At 45.5% G+C, this 15,058-nt stretch overlaps 1 protein-coding gene across 1 annotated transcript in view; it reads right to left on the bottom strand.

Annotated features, from left to right (window-relative positions):
• Positions 1-15,058, bottom strand: part of TLN2 (talin 2) — a 208,630-nt gene that overhangs the window by 145,358 nt on the left and 48,214 nt on the right. Inside the window, exons 13-18 of the mRNA XM_068964068.1 lie at positions 14,553-14,666; positions 11,486-11,594; positions 10,526-10,734; positions 8,154-8,252; positions 4,207-4,374; positions 2,508-2,802 (exon numbers count right to left, since the gene is read on the bottom strand). Coding sequence (XP_068820169.1) covers positions 2,508-2,802; positions 4,207-4,374; positions 8,154-8,252; positions 10,526-10,734; positions 11,486-11,594; positions 14,553-14,666 — 994 coding nt within the window. The remainder of the gene's footprint in view (positions 1-2,507; positions 2,803-4,206; positions 4,375-8,153; positions 8,253-10,525; positions 10,735-11,485; positions 11,595-14,552; positions 14,667-15,058) is intronic.

Genomic DNA, 15,058 nt, shown 5'->3' with positions numbered 1-15,058 from the left:
TCCTCATATCAAGAGTCTCTTACACCAAAGCCCCTGTGATAAGCTCTTTGAGTAATGTGCATAGAAAAAAAATTATCTTTTAATTTTGAGCCTGCCTAACATCAGATGAGTGGTATCACATAACCCACTCTATTTGTGTCTCTTGGCTCTAACTCACAGAAAGCTCAGACCCCAGTTTCATGCTCAGATGCCGAGATCTGCTTTGGCCCAGTCTCCCTCTCTTCAGTTATTTCTTTGCTCACTCTTTCCTTCCCAGCATTGGTTTTGATCTTGTTATTAGGAACTGTGATTTTACTGAAATCTGTTTCAACTTCCTTTTGGAAGTGGGAGGGCTACCACCATATACACTAAAAAATAAAACAATTCAAACATGAGCAATATCCTCCTTTGGGTCATTTGTGGAGAATCTTGAAGCACTATCAGCATGAAGTGGGAATGGGAAGCTTCATGAAAATCAAAATGTGCTTGATTCAAGGTATCCTGGATTAGCTCCTGGGACAATGAAAGGACGATAGTGAAAAACAGGTGAAATCTGAATAATGTCTGTAGTTTAAAGAACTGTAATGTACCAATGCTCATCTCCCAGTCCTGGCCAATGTCCTGTAGGCTGGGGGAGATGTTAAAGGAAACAGGGAATAGAAAAGGAAAAGTCTATTACTCCAGCAACTTTTCTATAGATATAAAAAATATTCCACAATATGAAGTTTATTTAAATAAAAGAACCAAAAGAATCCACTTCTTAAATCACTTAAGAAAGATGGAGAAAAGCACAAGGTAGTTTTCTTAAAAAAAAAAAAAAAAACAACAACAAACTCAACTGCTCTGTGCTGATGAATTAGTACAAAAATAGATATCTTTCAAACTACTGGTGGGGTTGCAAACTGTGGAACCTTTCTGGAGAGAAATTTAAGACATGTTTAAAATTTAAAATGTACATACTTATTGACCCAGAAATTCAAATGATGGGAACTTGTCCTATATATACTCCCCAAAGTAAACAGAGACATTTTTGCAAGAATCATTACTATATTAATTTTGTAAAACAAACAAAAATTTGGAAATTACCATTAGAAAACAACTGGTTAAGTAAATTACGATGTATTCTTGAATTGAATACTATGCTCCCATTAGAAAGAATAGTGTATAGGTCAACAGGCAGAAACATTCTAATATATTCAGTGAAAAATGCTGCAAAAGAGTATATGTAATAGAACTCCATTAATACGGAAAGAAACAGGATGTTATATACACATACACCTATATCTAGGTAGGAAGACTGAACATTTCTGAACAGGTAAAACAGAAATTGGTAAGTGGTCATTTCCAGAGATTTAGATGGGATAGTAATGGGCTGGGTCTGCTGCTGCTGCTGCCGCTGCTAAGTTGCTTCAGTCGTGTCTGACTCTGTGCGACTCCATAGATGGCAGCCCACCAGGCTCCGCCATCCCTGGGATTTTCCAGGCAAGAACCCTGGAGTGGGTTGCCGTTTCCTTCTCCAATGCATGAAAGTGAAAAGTGAAAGTGAAGTCGCTCAGTCATGTCCGACTCTTTGCCACCCCATGGACTGCAGCCTACCAGGCTCCTCCGTCCATGGGATTTTCCAGGCAAGAGTACTGGAGTGGGCTGCCATCGCCTTCTCCGGGGCTGGGTCTGGGGAGACTTAATTTTTAACTAATAGGCTGAAAAGGTTATATATACATATTTGTGTGTGTGTATGTATGTATGTATAGTGATGTTTGACATCTTAGGAAAACTTTTCTGGTTGGAAAGAAACTGCCCCTCACAAAGCTAGCAAACAGAGACAGGAAAAGGTCCAGCCAAGAGTATGGTGGCAAACTAACCAATCCAGAGCTATCCTCTATCTGGCCCCTATAGCCAGGAGGCAATATTTCTCTGCCTTCATCACCCCAGAGCCATGATCAGGCAACTTGGGATCACACCTATAAGCAAGAGCCAGCTGAAACTATTTAGACTAGTCAAACCTAAGTTGTTCATCTTGCTCCATCTTGATTTTTCTACAGAAATCCCAATAAAGGCAGTGTCCTGAGCTCTCTCCTCAATCCTATCTCTTGCCATCTGGTCAGAACCTGATGCTTCCCTTGTGACCCTGAGTGACAGGCAGAGACACCCTGACTGGGACCTCTGAGTATAATAAACTTCCAAGCCTCATTCTTGCGTCTTCCTGTGGCTACACCAACTTTACCATAGCCAACATGGGCATTCTGGGAACAAAAGGGATATACTGTGCACCTAAATTATATATATATACATATATATATATATATATATATAAACTCTAGATGACATTAAGTCTCTTGGTGTTGCTTGGATGGGCAGATTAGGAGCCGATCTTTCCCAGCTTCAGAAGAAGGCTCTGACTGACAGTGATTAGCATTTGCCCTTTTACCAGGCGTCCAGGAAACCATCATCTGACTTGCTCACAGTCAATGACATCAGGGAACCCCAAACCGCCTGGCCCACCCACAGCCCACAGCCCAACTCCTCACCAGCATCGCCCATGGAGCTGAAGATGCTCTCGGTGACGCACATGATGGTGTCGGTGGCCTGGTCGTAGCGACCGATGGGCTCGCCTCGGCTGGCGAACTGTCGTACATGCTGCAGGAGATCGTGGAGGGCCTGGCTGACCACACTGGCAGCCGCGCTGACCTGCTTCAGCAGCTCAGTGTCATCGGTGGCCGCCTGGCAGGCACGGACGCAGTTTTCTACGGAGCGATCCACAAGCTTCCCCGCTTCAATCAGCTGCTCCTGGCACACAGGGGAGCTGATGGTGGGGCTCACGACCTGAAGCGAGACAGGAGTGGGTCTTGGGCACCGCATCAAAACTCTAGGTTCTCCAGTGCCCACTAGCATTTCTGCCATGTCCTTCCCTGCCCTGGGCCTCAGTTCCTTAGTTACAGGACCAGCAATTAAACTGAACCATCACTGGAGGCTTCTCATACTCGACCATTTCACTTTGTGATTTTTAGATGCCCACTAACTTTCACCTCCATTAGTGCTCTATAACCACTGATACTACTGACTACTTCTATAGAGAGAAATTTCTGATATTTACCATTCACACCTCCTCCTCTTGGGAACCTCTGAACTGAGTCTTCCAAGCTGAGATAAAGACTATGTCAAAGAATTATGATTTTTTTCCAGATATATTTCCTGGAAGTCTGCTTCATGGTTGAGAGAGTAGAGTGGGTTGCGTCAGCATCTGTGAAACTAGGCTGGTGAACAAGGAAAGCGGGAGGAGGGAGACCATCAATGATGCCTCCGACTGATGCTGCAAACCCTCTCCTAGGACTGGAAATGCCAGGGGGAACCAGATTACAGAGCCGTGCATGTATGCTTGGGTTGCTCAGTTGTGTCCGACTCTTTGTGATTCTATGGCCTGGAATCCACCAGGCTCCTCTGTCCATCCATGGCAGGAAAACTGGAGTGGGTTGCCCTTCCCTTCTCCAGGGGCTCTTCCCGACCCAGGGACTGAACCCATGTCTCCTGCACGGGCAGCACTCTTTACTGCTGAGCCCTGAGGGAAGCTCTTACAGATCTGTACAGCATGTTGTATCGTCAGGTGGAGAAACTAACACCTACCATCCTGTGATGCATTATCTCAGCGAAGATACATGTGGTTGAGTGCAAAGGGTATCTGAAGTTAGACCAGTCTGATTTGTAAGCCTAGTCCAGGCACTTATGATTTCTGTGGCTGTAATCACTCAGTAACATCTAAGGGCCTCAGTTTCCTCTTCAGTAAACCAGGGGTGATGGTGCTACATGAGGTACTGTGTTATACAGAGTGTGTACATCCTAATGACAACCATGAACTACGTCATTATCCCTCATTCTGATACTGTGCAGTGCAGAAACGGCTCCCACTAACTCTGCAGATAATGCTGTAACGGCATAATCCAAGAGCTCTTTGTGCACAGGGGTAAATAAGACATGCTGTGAAGTCCGAAGGGGAGATACAGCAATTTACATGTAGAAATGGCAATTAGACACAGAAAAGTACCATTGCTTCAGGACTTGAGCAAGGAAAAAATTATTAAAGTGGAATTGGACAGCTTATGCTAAAATACTACGATTTCACCTGAAAGGCACCTGAAGCAAGCTCTGAATCTTAGACAATTTTAACAAGCTCTGCCCCTGCTTCCTCTCACAGACACTCTGAAGAAAGGGCTGGGGTGCCCGCCAGCTTACCTTGGCGCATGCCACTAGTTGGGAGGTAGAGAGGGCGCACTGGGTGGCCGCGGCGATCACCCTGTTCTGCAGGACCGTGTCCTCAGCCACTTGGGCAACATTCTTTGCCTTTAGTACCAACATGGCAGCAGCATTGGCAACAGCTTTAGCCAAACTCATTAAAACGTCCTAAGAAAATGAAAACAAAAAATAGTTATTTATATTTTCCCAGTCATCCATCAGAGCCGGAAAATAAAGCACTTTAATATTTTATGAAAATTCCATTCGGCCTTTTTTCTTCAGTACTTTAGAATAAAACTTCTTCCACTTATTTTACTGAAATGTCAAGTTAGTCTGAGAGCTAATTAAGGAAGGAGACTTAATCCTAATACTACAGTCTCCTATACTATAAGTAGCATAGGTTTCAATCTAAAATAGGTTAATTTGAAGGAAGGGCTTTTGTTTTAACCATTGATTCACATTTGTGCATTTAAACAACACTTAGAATCTTGACAACACCTCCTGAGTATGTGGTAGATCCAGCTGAAAATATACACTATGAGTGGTAGGAAGGATGAAATTCATGGCCCTCCATGCCATCATGCCCCATTGTGACTTGAAAATTTATCTTTTGGATCTCTACTTTGCACAAGGATCCAAGCTGTCATCAGAAATTCAGCCACATCTTGGCCTCCAGAGGGCAACGTTGAACATGCATGGATAGGACCTCCAGCCCAATAGCTCATGAATTCTCTGAACATAAGTTATTCTCAGTGTTCTGTAGGCTTCTAGATGGAGATAAATTATTATGAAAAGTGGAAAGGGAGCCTGTGTAAATAAACCAGCCTCAAGAAGCCCTCACCAATGATGCAAAGCACTCTGAGCCTTTAAAGATCAGTTTATGTTGCAGGTCAACATCAAGGCTTTCTGCCTGCAGGCTGGAGAATCCCTCGACTCACCCCATCAGGTTTGTCATCATTCTGTGACCTAAAGAATCACCACTGCTACATTTAATGCACTTCTTGGCTTTTAATATTGAAGGTCATTTATTTGGTTTGGAAATGCCTTCCCAAACATAGAGGCCAATTTTATTTTGAACCAACATGTCAAGGCTTTCTCCCAGAGGAAATGTGGTCAGAAGTCTTTACTAATTCATCAGATAATGAAAAGCACTTTTGATTCTCAATGCAAAGGGCACCCACAGAGTCTTTACAACAAGATAGTTTATGAGAAGATATACTGGAAAGAGTGTTCTGCCTGTACAATTTTATACAGAGCAAAGACTATGTTTGTTGTTCCTGCCACTCTTTTGTGACCCTATGAACTGTAGCTCGCCAGGCTCCTCTGTCCATGGGATTTCCCAGGCAAGAATACTGGAGTGCGTTGCCATTTCCTTCTCCAAGGGATCTTCCTGACCCAGGGATTGAACCCATGTCCCCCACATGGCAGGAGGGTTCTTTACCACCGAGCCACTTGGAAAGACCAAGACCATATATCTTATCCAGGCAAATCAGAAACCCATGAATCCACCAAGTAAGGAGATTTTAAAATGGACAATAACAAAGCCGTCAGAAAAGGGTAGTTTGATCCAGTCTTTCTTAGGTTGCTGGTGTTTACTCGATGTCCAGGGAGAGGCCATAGCCTGTGGTGCCAAGAGGTGAAGAGGCCTTTGGGGTCTCACCGGCACTCATCTGCCACATAACTTCTAGAAATTGATCCCAACACAGCGTGCAAAGTTATGGTTCCTGGCCCTCTATATCAATGCTTAGTGAAAGCAAAATTTGAAAGTCACAAATCATTATCAAGATTTTTAAAATCAGTCTTTCAAAATGCATCAAAGTATTCCTTCCCTTGAAAGGAATCCATCTTCTCACCCAGAGACCAAGGTTTGGTCACGGCTTTGTTAGACTGATTTAAAGAAATCCTGATTCTCCTACTAATTTTGTCCACCCCCCGCACACAAAAAATACAGTTAGAAAAAGAACATGATCCTGTGGCTATAGTTGCTGACAAGGCCCTTGTCAAACTTTTCAACAAGACCACTATTATGCAGCTCATGTAGAATAAACCTTTGTTAATTCCGGGAACATGCAGTACACTGAAAACTCAAGAAAAAGCTCCAAGATAGGATCTCAAGAACTGGAAAACCAAGAGAGTAAGAAATCCAATGTCAGTAAGCCAGGGGTTACCCACAACTGGAGGAGACTGTAGATCACCTTACTGCATTGGTGTTTACCGAGAGACCTTAGAGAACAGAAAACATTCAAGCCAGGGCTTTCCTGTTAAGAAAGCCACCATGAGACACTATCCTGAACTTGAACCTGCTTCTCTTGCCCATCTGGAATGGAAGCAGACATTGGAGGCGGAGTTTATATTCACATGTGATGGAAACAGTTTGTCAAAGAATAAAAGGGGAGAAATCTATTTTTTTAAAAAAACCCACAAAGCCACAAGGATATACGAGATGCTTTAAAGAAGAGCTGTGACTTCCCTCTCAACTTTTCCCAGACGTTAGAAAATAAGTTGACTGCTTCAGGATAATTAAGCCTAGTAAACCAATGGACGAATCTCATATTTAACCAATTTCTAAGTAGGTACCTACCTCCAAAGAACTACTTGCTCTAATACAAAATCCACAGGACAACACATGTGTTTGGGGATCTAATCAAGGAGAAGGAAGGACGAGGACATAATTAGCTTGGCTTTAGCAGGTTGTATTTATGTGGTCTACAGTTAGTTCCGTTTACAGTTATTACTGGCCACGCTAGCACAGAAATGGCTTCCAGGAATACCCCTACCACCCATTCTGTGTCTCAGCCTCCCTGATCACATGAACGTTCATGCACTGAATGTTCAAGCCTTAATGCAGGATCTGAATGAGTCCTATGTCCCCAGCACTCCAGGAATGTGGAGAGTAGAGGAGAAGGGGCATGTTTAATGTATCCACAACATACATGATCATATCTTAGATGAACTAACACATCTCGAGGTGATGAAATCCAGTAGTGCTAGATGAAATAGCAAGCAAAATTGCCCTCCTTGAGGCAACTGGAATGCTGATAGAAAGCTGGGTGATTTTATTCTAAATTCTATACAAATTCCAAACACTGAACCTGACATAGGATTTAGAAAAGGGTACCTTCCTGAAAACCTGAGCTTGACCTGCAGCAGTTTAATGAGAATGTATCTGTATGTTCCTTGTAAAATTAAGACTGAGGAGGAAGAGGAATGAAAGGCATCTGCCCATAAGTATGTGAGAAGAGGAGTTCATCTGGCCTGAAGATCCCCAGCAGGAGGCCTCCCCACCCTATTTGCGGGGGCTAGGAATGGAGGCAGACAAGTTGAGATCTTGTCTGAGCTGGCAGTGCAGCCAGCCAGCTGCAGACAGTGGCTACAGCTGGTCCCCAGAGGATATGTCTTTGGTATTGAAAAAAAAGGTGGGGGGTGACAAAAAGGACTTCTCTGCCACACTTGTGGTTTTGAATATGACACAGACATATTCAAAGCTCTCAACACAAAGGAATGCTTGTGCTATGTGGGAGCAGAGTGTACGGGAGTGCATGTGTTTCCACTCTTACATGCGGACTCAAGAATGATGCAATTCAAAGCTGCCCCAAATAGATAAAACAAGACTGGCCATGAGTGGATAACTGTAGACTTGGGTGGCTGATATAAGGATGGTTGTGACATTATTCCCTCCATGTCTGTGTTTAAAGAAAGTGCAGCATGCTGACTAGTGAGAACAGCTAAGCAGATGTTTCAGTGTGGTGATGTATGGTGTAAGTGAATAGAGTTTTTCAATTAAAAAAATTTTTTTTGTTAACACATAAAAAGATCACAGTCTAAGATAATCCACCTTCACCTTTCTCTTGTCAGTTCAAGGAAGACTCCATTTTTCATTACCTTCTCCCTGCTAGGGTCTAAGACCATCACTTAGGTTCCAAGATTATGGACTGCAAATATCTCACCTGGAATCGCTCGTCAGTCTCATTCTCTCCGATCTGCCGCAGAAGATCCCCGCTGGCTTGTCCTATGCTTCCAGCGGCGGTCAAAACTGTCTGTCGAGGCTACAAACACAGAGCACATCTTAGTGGGAAAGAGAGCGCACTGCCTCCCCAGGGCCATCAGACAGGGCAGCGCAGGAAGAGGAGTCCTACAGGAGGGCTTCCTCCTGCAGCCCAATAAACTCTGGAACTGTCTGCCAGACAGGAGACATACACATCCCTGTGGAATCCGTGCAAGAAACTGGCTAATGGCTCAAAACCAGCAATGTCTGAATAGATTTGAAATGATCAATTGACAAGCCTCATTCAATTGGTAGGAAATTGGAGTACAGACTTGTATTCCCTTTACACGTGTATTTGTAATGTGTGTGCTAGTTTCTCAGGTTGCATCTAATCAAGAAGCCTTGGGTGGGGGAAGGGAGGCTTCATTCCAAGAGCTTGTTGGTTGTTCAGTCGCTCAGTCATGTCCAATTCTTTGTGACCCCATGTACTGCAGCATGCCAAGCTTCCCTGTCCCTCATCATCTTCCAGAGTTTGCCCAAGTTCACATCCATTGCATTGGTGATACCATCCAGCCATCTCATCCTTTGACACCCTCTTCTCCTTCTGCCCGCAATCTTTGCCAGCATCAGGGACTTTTCCACTGAGTTGGCTGTACACATCAGATGACCAAAATACTGGAGCTTTTGCTTCAGCATCAGTCCTTCCAACCAGTATTCAGGGTTGATCTCCCTTAAGATTGACTGATTTGATCTCCCTGCTGTCCAGGAGACCTTCAGGAGTCTTCCCCAGCACCACAGTTGGAAGGCATCGATTCTTTGGTGCTCTGCCTTCTTTACAGTCCAGCTCTCACTGCATGTGACTATGAGGAAGACCATAGTCTTAACTATATGGACCTTTGTCAGCAGAGTAATGCTTCAGTTCAGTTCAGTCATTCAGTCGTGTCCGGCTCTTTGCGACCCCATGAATCTCCGCACGCCAGGCCTCCCTGTCCATCACCAACTCCTGAATTCACCCAAACTCATGGTGAAGAGTCGGACACGACTGAGCGACTTCACTTTCACTTTTCACTTTCATGCATTGGAGAAGGAAATAGCAACCCACTCCAGTGTTCTTGCCTGGAGAATCCCAGGGATGAGGGAGCCTGGTGGGCTGCCGTCTACGGGGTCACACAGAGTCGGACACGACTGAAGCGACTTAGCAGCAGTAGCATGTGCATCGAGTCCGTGATGCCAGCCAGCCATCTCATCCTCGGTCGTCCCCTTCTCCTCCTGCCCCCAATCCCTCCCAGCATCAGGGTCTTTTCCAATGAGTCAACTCTTTGCATGAGGTGGCCAAAGTATTGGAGTTTCAGCCTCAGCATCAGTCCTTCCAGTGAACACCCAGGAGTGGTCTCCTTTAGGATGGATGGGTTGGACCTCCTTGCACTCCAAGGGACTCTCAAGAGTCTTCTCTAACACCACAGTTCATAAGCATCAGTTCGGTGCTCAGCTTTCTTCACAGTCCAACTCTCACATTCATACATGACCACAGGAAAAACCATAGCCTTGACTAGATGGAACATTGTTGGCAAAGTAATGTCTCTGCTTTTTAATATGCCTTCTAGGTTGGTCATAACTTTTCCTTCCAAGGATTAAGTGTCTTTTAATTTCATGGCTGCAATCACCATCTGCAGTGATTTTGGAGCCCCCCAAAATAAAGTCTGACACTGTTTCCACTGTTTCCCCATCTATCTGCCATGAAGTGATGGGACCAGATGCCATGATCTTCATTTTCTGAATGTTGAGCTTTAAGCCAACTTTTTCACTCTCCTCGTTCACTTTCATCAAGAGGGTCTTTAGTTCCTCTTCAATTTCTGCCATAATGATGGTGCCATCTGCATATCTGAGCTTATTGATATTTCTCCTGGCAATCATGATTCCAGCTTGTGCTTCTTCCAGCCCAGCGTTTTTCAAGATGTACTCTGCATGTAAGTTAAATAAGCAGGGTGACAATATACAGCCTTGACGCACTCCGAGTAATGCTTAGCCAGTATCAAAGGTTGCACCATAGCTTCTGCACACAGTTCAGCAACCCCAAACCTTGCAGTGTGGTAACGTGAGCCACTGGGATGGAAGGAGCACCTAGGGAAGCAAGAGTCCCGTGGGTCCCAAAGGCTGCATCTACCTCATCAGAGCTTGAGTGACTTTAGGGGAGAATGGATCCATGTATATACATGGCTGAGTGCCCTCACTGTCCACTGGAAACTACCACAACATTGTTAATTGTCTATACCCCAACACAAAATAAAAAGTTAAACAAAAGAACCTTGAGTGACTGCTCACCCCAAAGCTCACCTCTCCAGAAGTTGGCTGCACAGCTTTCAGCAGATCTGACACAGCCCCGGCGAGGGTCCTCGCGGCTCTGAGCAAGTCCTCCCCGCTGCCCACCTCGTCATCCATGAGGGCGGCCAGCAGCTTCACGCCCTTGGACATCTCCGTCAGGTTGGAAGAAATGGTGGTGATGGCGCATCCCACGGCAGTGTAGTCGGTGTCCGCAGGATCACCTGGGACAGAGAAGGACTGACACCATCAGAGCAGGGCAGTGAAGGCTGCGGGGAGCCCAGGGTAACACATGACAGGTGGTGACACTGGCAGCAGACCCCGCCCCCTTGCGACATCCTGCAAGAGTCAGACATCTCGTCTCCCCATCTCCAAGGCTGCTCTTCACGGGGTCCTTTCACCCCGAGGTCTCACACTTTGAGATTCTGAGCATGAACACCTTTAAAGCTAGCATCTCACGGTCCTTTGCAGAAGGCCTCTCCAAGGTCAGCAGCTTGGAGAGGTCAACTCTGTCCCTGAAACACTGCAAGCCTGCTTGGTGATGCCAAGATTGTCCCTGGCTCTCACTTGACAATGCAAGGCTGAGGGCCATGCAATCCAGAGAAGACCACAGCTAGACAAGACAGAGGAAGGCATCCGTGACGGCCAGTCATACAAAACCACTTCGAGACTGTAAGCTCCCAGAAGGCAGAAACTGGCCTCAGTAAACTGAGAAGTATGTCCAGCAGCTTGATGGACAATGAGCTGAGTAAGTGCTTTTCACTGAGGGTGCATGATAAAGTCACAAAGGCAAGAGAGGTTCCCCACATTTCTCCTGGGTCAGGGGCAGAAAATGCTTGAAGCATTGTGAGGGCCTAAAAATAGACTCTTCTCTCCGAATAGGAAAAATCTGTTGCTTCAATCAAAGAATAAGAACTTCTCTCTTGTTTTTTTTGAACAAAACCACAATACACCACAGATCCCTCAGGGACTCACCGGCTGTGAGGTTAACAACTGACGCGGTTCCAGCTGTGATGGCATCGACTTGAGAGTGGATTTCATGTTTGGACTCGTCCACTTTATTCTGAACCCACACCCTAGACGCCTGCAAAACCAGATAACCGCATGACACAGTCGCTGAGCAGGGTTACCCAGGAAACCAGAGAAGCTGTGCCATGAAACGAGACCAGCATTCTGACCACACTCCTCTCACTGGGCCGGCACCCATGAGGCCCTTACATCATCTTCAACAATGTCCTTAACAGGCCTCTTGCTCATTCATCCATGCCACATGGAAAGAAAATTCTCAATGCTTCTTACTCGGGTTACCTTTTCTTTAAGATTTTGGAGACAAAATCTCTCTGTGGTTTTACATAGGTAAATTCAGTTTAAAAAAATGGAGATAAGTAGTATCTTATAATAATACTGCACAGCGGCACCAACGTGCATGCTCAGTCATGTCTGACTTCTTCTGACCCCATGGGCTATAGCCCTCCAGGCTCCACTATCCGTGGGATTTCCCAGGCAAGAAGACCGGAGTGGGTTGCCACTTCCTACTCAATGGGATCCTTCCAACTCAGGGATTGAACTGCATCTCCTGTGTCTCCTGCAGTGGCAGGCAGATTTATTACCACCGAGTCACCTGGGAAACCCACTGGCACCAACAACTGTTGCTAATTTTCATCTTCATTTTTTTAGAGAATGGAGTGAGAATCAGGGTATTTTAGCTGAGTCCTCTCTCAGCATAGCAACTGTCTTTTATGACATGAATACCATGCTGATGTGCACCTTTCCCAGCAGGATTTTGAGGGGTGGTCTTCAAGACCCCTGCTCTGGATCCATAATATGTGACATGACCTTGAGCAAACTTCACCCAGTTCCTGTGCCTAAATTTCTTCTACTGTAGAAACTCAGTGGTCTTTTGAAACCTTTCTAGTTCTTATACTTTATGCTCATGTGACTCTTAGCAAATTCTCCTTTTGGCCATTTCTGGTCTTAGCCAATGAGTGGTTACACTGGCAATGGTGATCCCATGGTAATAGATGGTTCTGGTCTCCTTCCCCAAATAGTCCCCAAATATTAATCTTGGTTCAGAGTATGTCTAGTATTAAAATATTTTATATATTAATTCTTTGAAAATTGGTGAAGCAAGAATATCAAGTCCAGATATTTAAAAACTCCTTCTCCCAGCTATGCTGGATATGGGAGGCTGCCATATGCATTTTTAGTTTCAAGTTCCTGAAAGCAAAATACTCTTAATAACTTCAGAGACTTGAGAGAAACAGCTTTGAGGATGCTACACCCTTCAGGTTTACAGGTACACAAGTGAAAAACACACTGAGCAGAGAGAACTTGGAGGCAGCTGTCCTGGCTAGATGAGATGAGGCTACAAACTGTGTCTTGGTTCTGCCCCTACGATGTCCAGGTAGTACTATAGCCATGGTTTCCAACCCTGGCTGCATATGAGAATCACAAAGAGAGATGAAACACCATGGAAACCCAGGCCCCACCTCCAGCAACACTGATCTGCTTGGTCTGACCTGGGCCCTAGGCTTTGTCCTTTAAGCCTTTCAGGTGATTCTAATGTGCAAAGCAGGACAGAGAATGACAAAGGTAGCCGGTGCTTGCCAAACTTCCCTGTGGACACAAAACAGCTGGGAACTAAAATGTAGATTCTGATTCAGAAGGGTGGAGTAAGGCTTAAGATTCGGTACTTCTCACACGATCCTAGGTGCTGCCAATGCTGCTGGCCTGGGGATCACAATTTAAACAGCAAGGGACTAGATGATTAATCATGCAATGGCAGCTATGGGAAGGCAGTTAATCGCCCTGCCTTGTTGAAAAGTTCAGTAGTAGGAACCCAGCAGTTCACAAAGCATGGTTCCCAGACAAGCAGTAGCACCGAACCTGCTGGAAATGCAAATTCTCCAGCCCCACCCCAGACCAACTGAGTCAGAAAAAATGGAGGAGGGGCCCATTTTTAGCCTCTGGATGACTCTGAGGTTTGCTCGAGTATGAGAACCACCGGTATTAACAACAAATCCAGCTAATACTCACTGGGCTTGCACTGTGTTAGGAGCGGGGCTAAGAACTTTGTGAAGTGAAAGTGAAAGGTGCTCAGTCTGACTCTTTGTGACCCCATGCACTATACAGTAAGAACAGTACAGAGACTACAGAGTCCATGGAATTCTCCAGGCCAGAAAACTGGAGTGAGTAGCTGTTCCCTTCTCCAGGGGATCTTTCCAACCCAGGGATCGAATCCAGGTCTCCCACATTGCAGGCAGATTCTTTACCAGCTGAGCCACAAGGGAAGCCCGCACACAAGGGAAGAACTTTTTTCGTGATTGTATTGTCAACCCTCACAACAGCCTTTCTCAGGGATAACAAAGTGGACCTTAGAGAGAGTAAGCTGCCCAGAATGACACAGCCACTGAGCCGTGGGGCTGGAATTTGGGCCCCACTTGAGTTTAAGTTCTTAGCCTAAAGGGGTACTGCCAATAGCCCGTAGCATTTTATGATTCTTTCTTCCAGTGCTAAGTGCTAAATTGCTTCAGTCATGTCCAACTCTTTGTGACCCTATGGACTATAGCCCTCCAGGCCCCTCTGTCCATGGGATTCTCTAGGCAAGAATACTGGAGTGGAGATCTTCCCAACCCAGGGATCAAATCAGTGTCTTTTATGTCTCCTGCATTGCAGGTGGGTTCTTTACCACTAGTACCCTCTTCCTTGGGTGCAGCTTAAAGACAGGGACTCCATCTCTTAAAAAATATATGGATTGGGACCTCACCCAGCTGGAGACAGAGAATCACCTCACTGAATCCAGCCGGAGTGCAGAATCCCATTTTCTGTGAGGGCAGAGACATCAAATAAAAATGCTGAACTTCCCTGGTGGTCTAGTGGCTAAGACTCCATCCTCCCAAGGCTGGGGGCCTGGGTCCAATCCCTGGTCAGGAAACAGATCCCACAAGCCACAACTAAAGATCCCATGTGCTGCAATTAAGACTGGCACAGCCAAATAAATAAATATTTTAAAAAAGAAAATAAAGTGCTGAACGACCCTCACCATATCCTGGCCGAGAGGTGGCAGGGAGTCGAGCTCGCTGAGGTCGTCCTGGGCCTGCTGGACAGCGTGCATGCTCGTGTTGATGGTCCCCATGAGGGCCTGCTGGGCTGAGGTCTGCAAAGGTAGGTAATACAGGGGTCACATCATGCTCCTGGCCTGGCAACAGAGCCTCTGTGTAAGGGAATTGGATCTGGGATCAAGATACAGCGGTCCAGAGTACCTCTCAACAAATTGCCTGAACCACCTCCTATTTCAACTGGGGCTGGAAATAGGTATTGTAATACATGAATAGAATATTAAATAGGGGTGTTTGCAATAGAGTGATTATAATCAGCAGAGTGTAGAGTGTGTAATTAGCTGACAAGAAGGCTCAGAAAGAGTCCCCTGCTGGGAGCTCAGGGGACCCAACCCTTGAGTATTCAGAACAGAAGTTCCCCTGCACAGGAATCATGTGGGTGTTACATCTGAATTCTTGGTAAGTAAATAAAGATTTCACCCAAACCTAC

Source organism: Capricornis sumatraensis, chromosome 2 (genome assembly GCF_032405125.1).
Source record: "Capricornis sumatraensis isolate serow.1 chromosome 2, serow.2, whole genome shotgun sequence".
Taxonomy (NCBI): domain Eukaryota; kingdom Metazoa; phylum Chordata; class Mammalia; order Artiodactyla; family Bovidae; genus Capricornis; species Capricornis sumatraensis.
The sequence above is the reverse complement of the archived record's forward strand: the minus strand, read 5'-3'. Positions and strand labels throughout refer to the sequence as shown.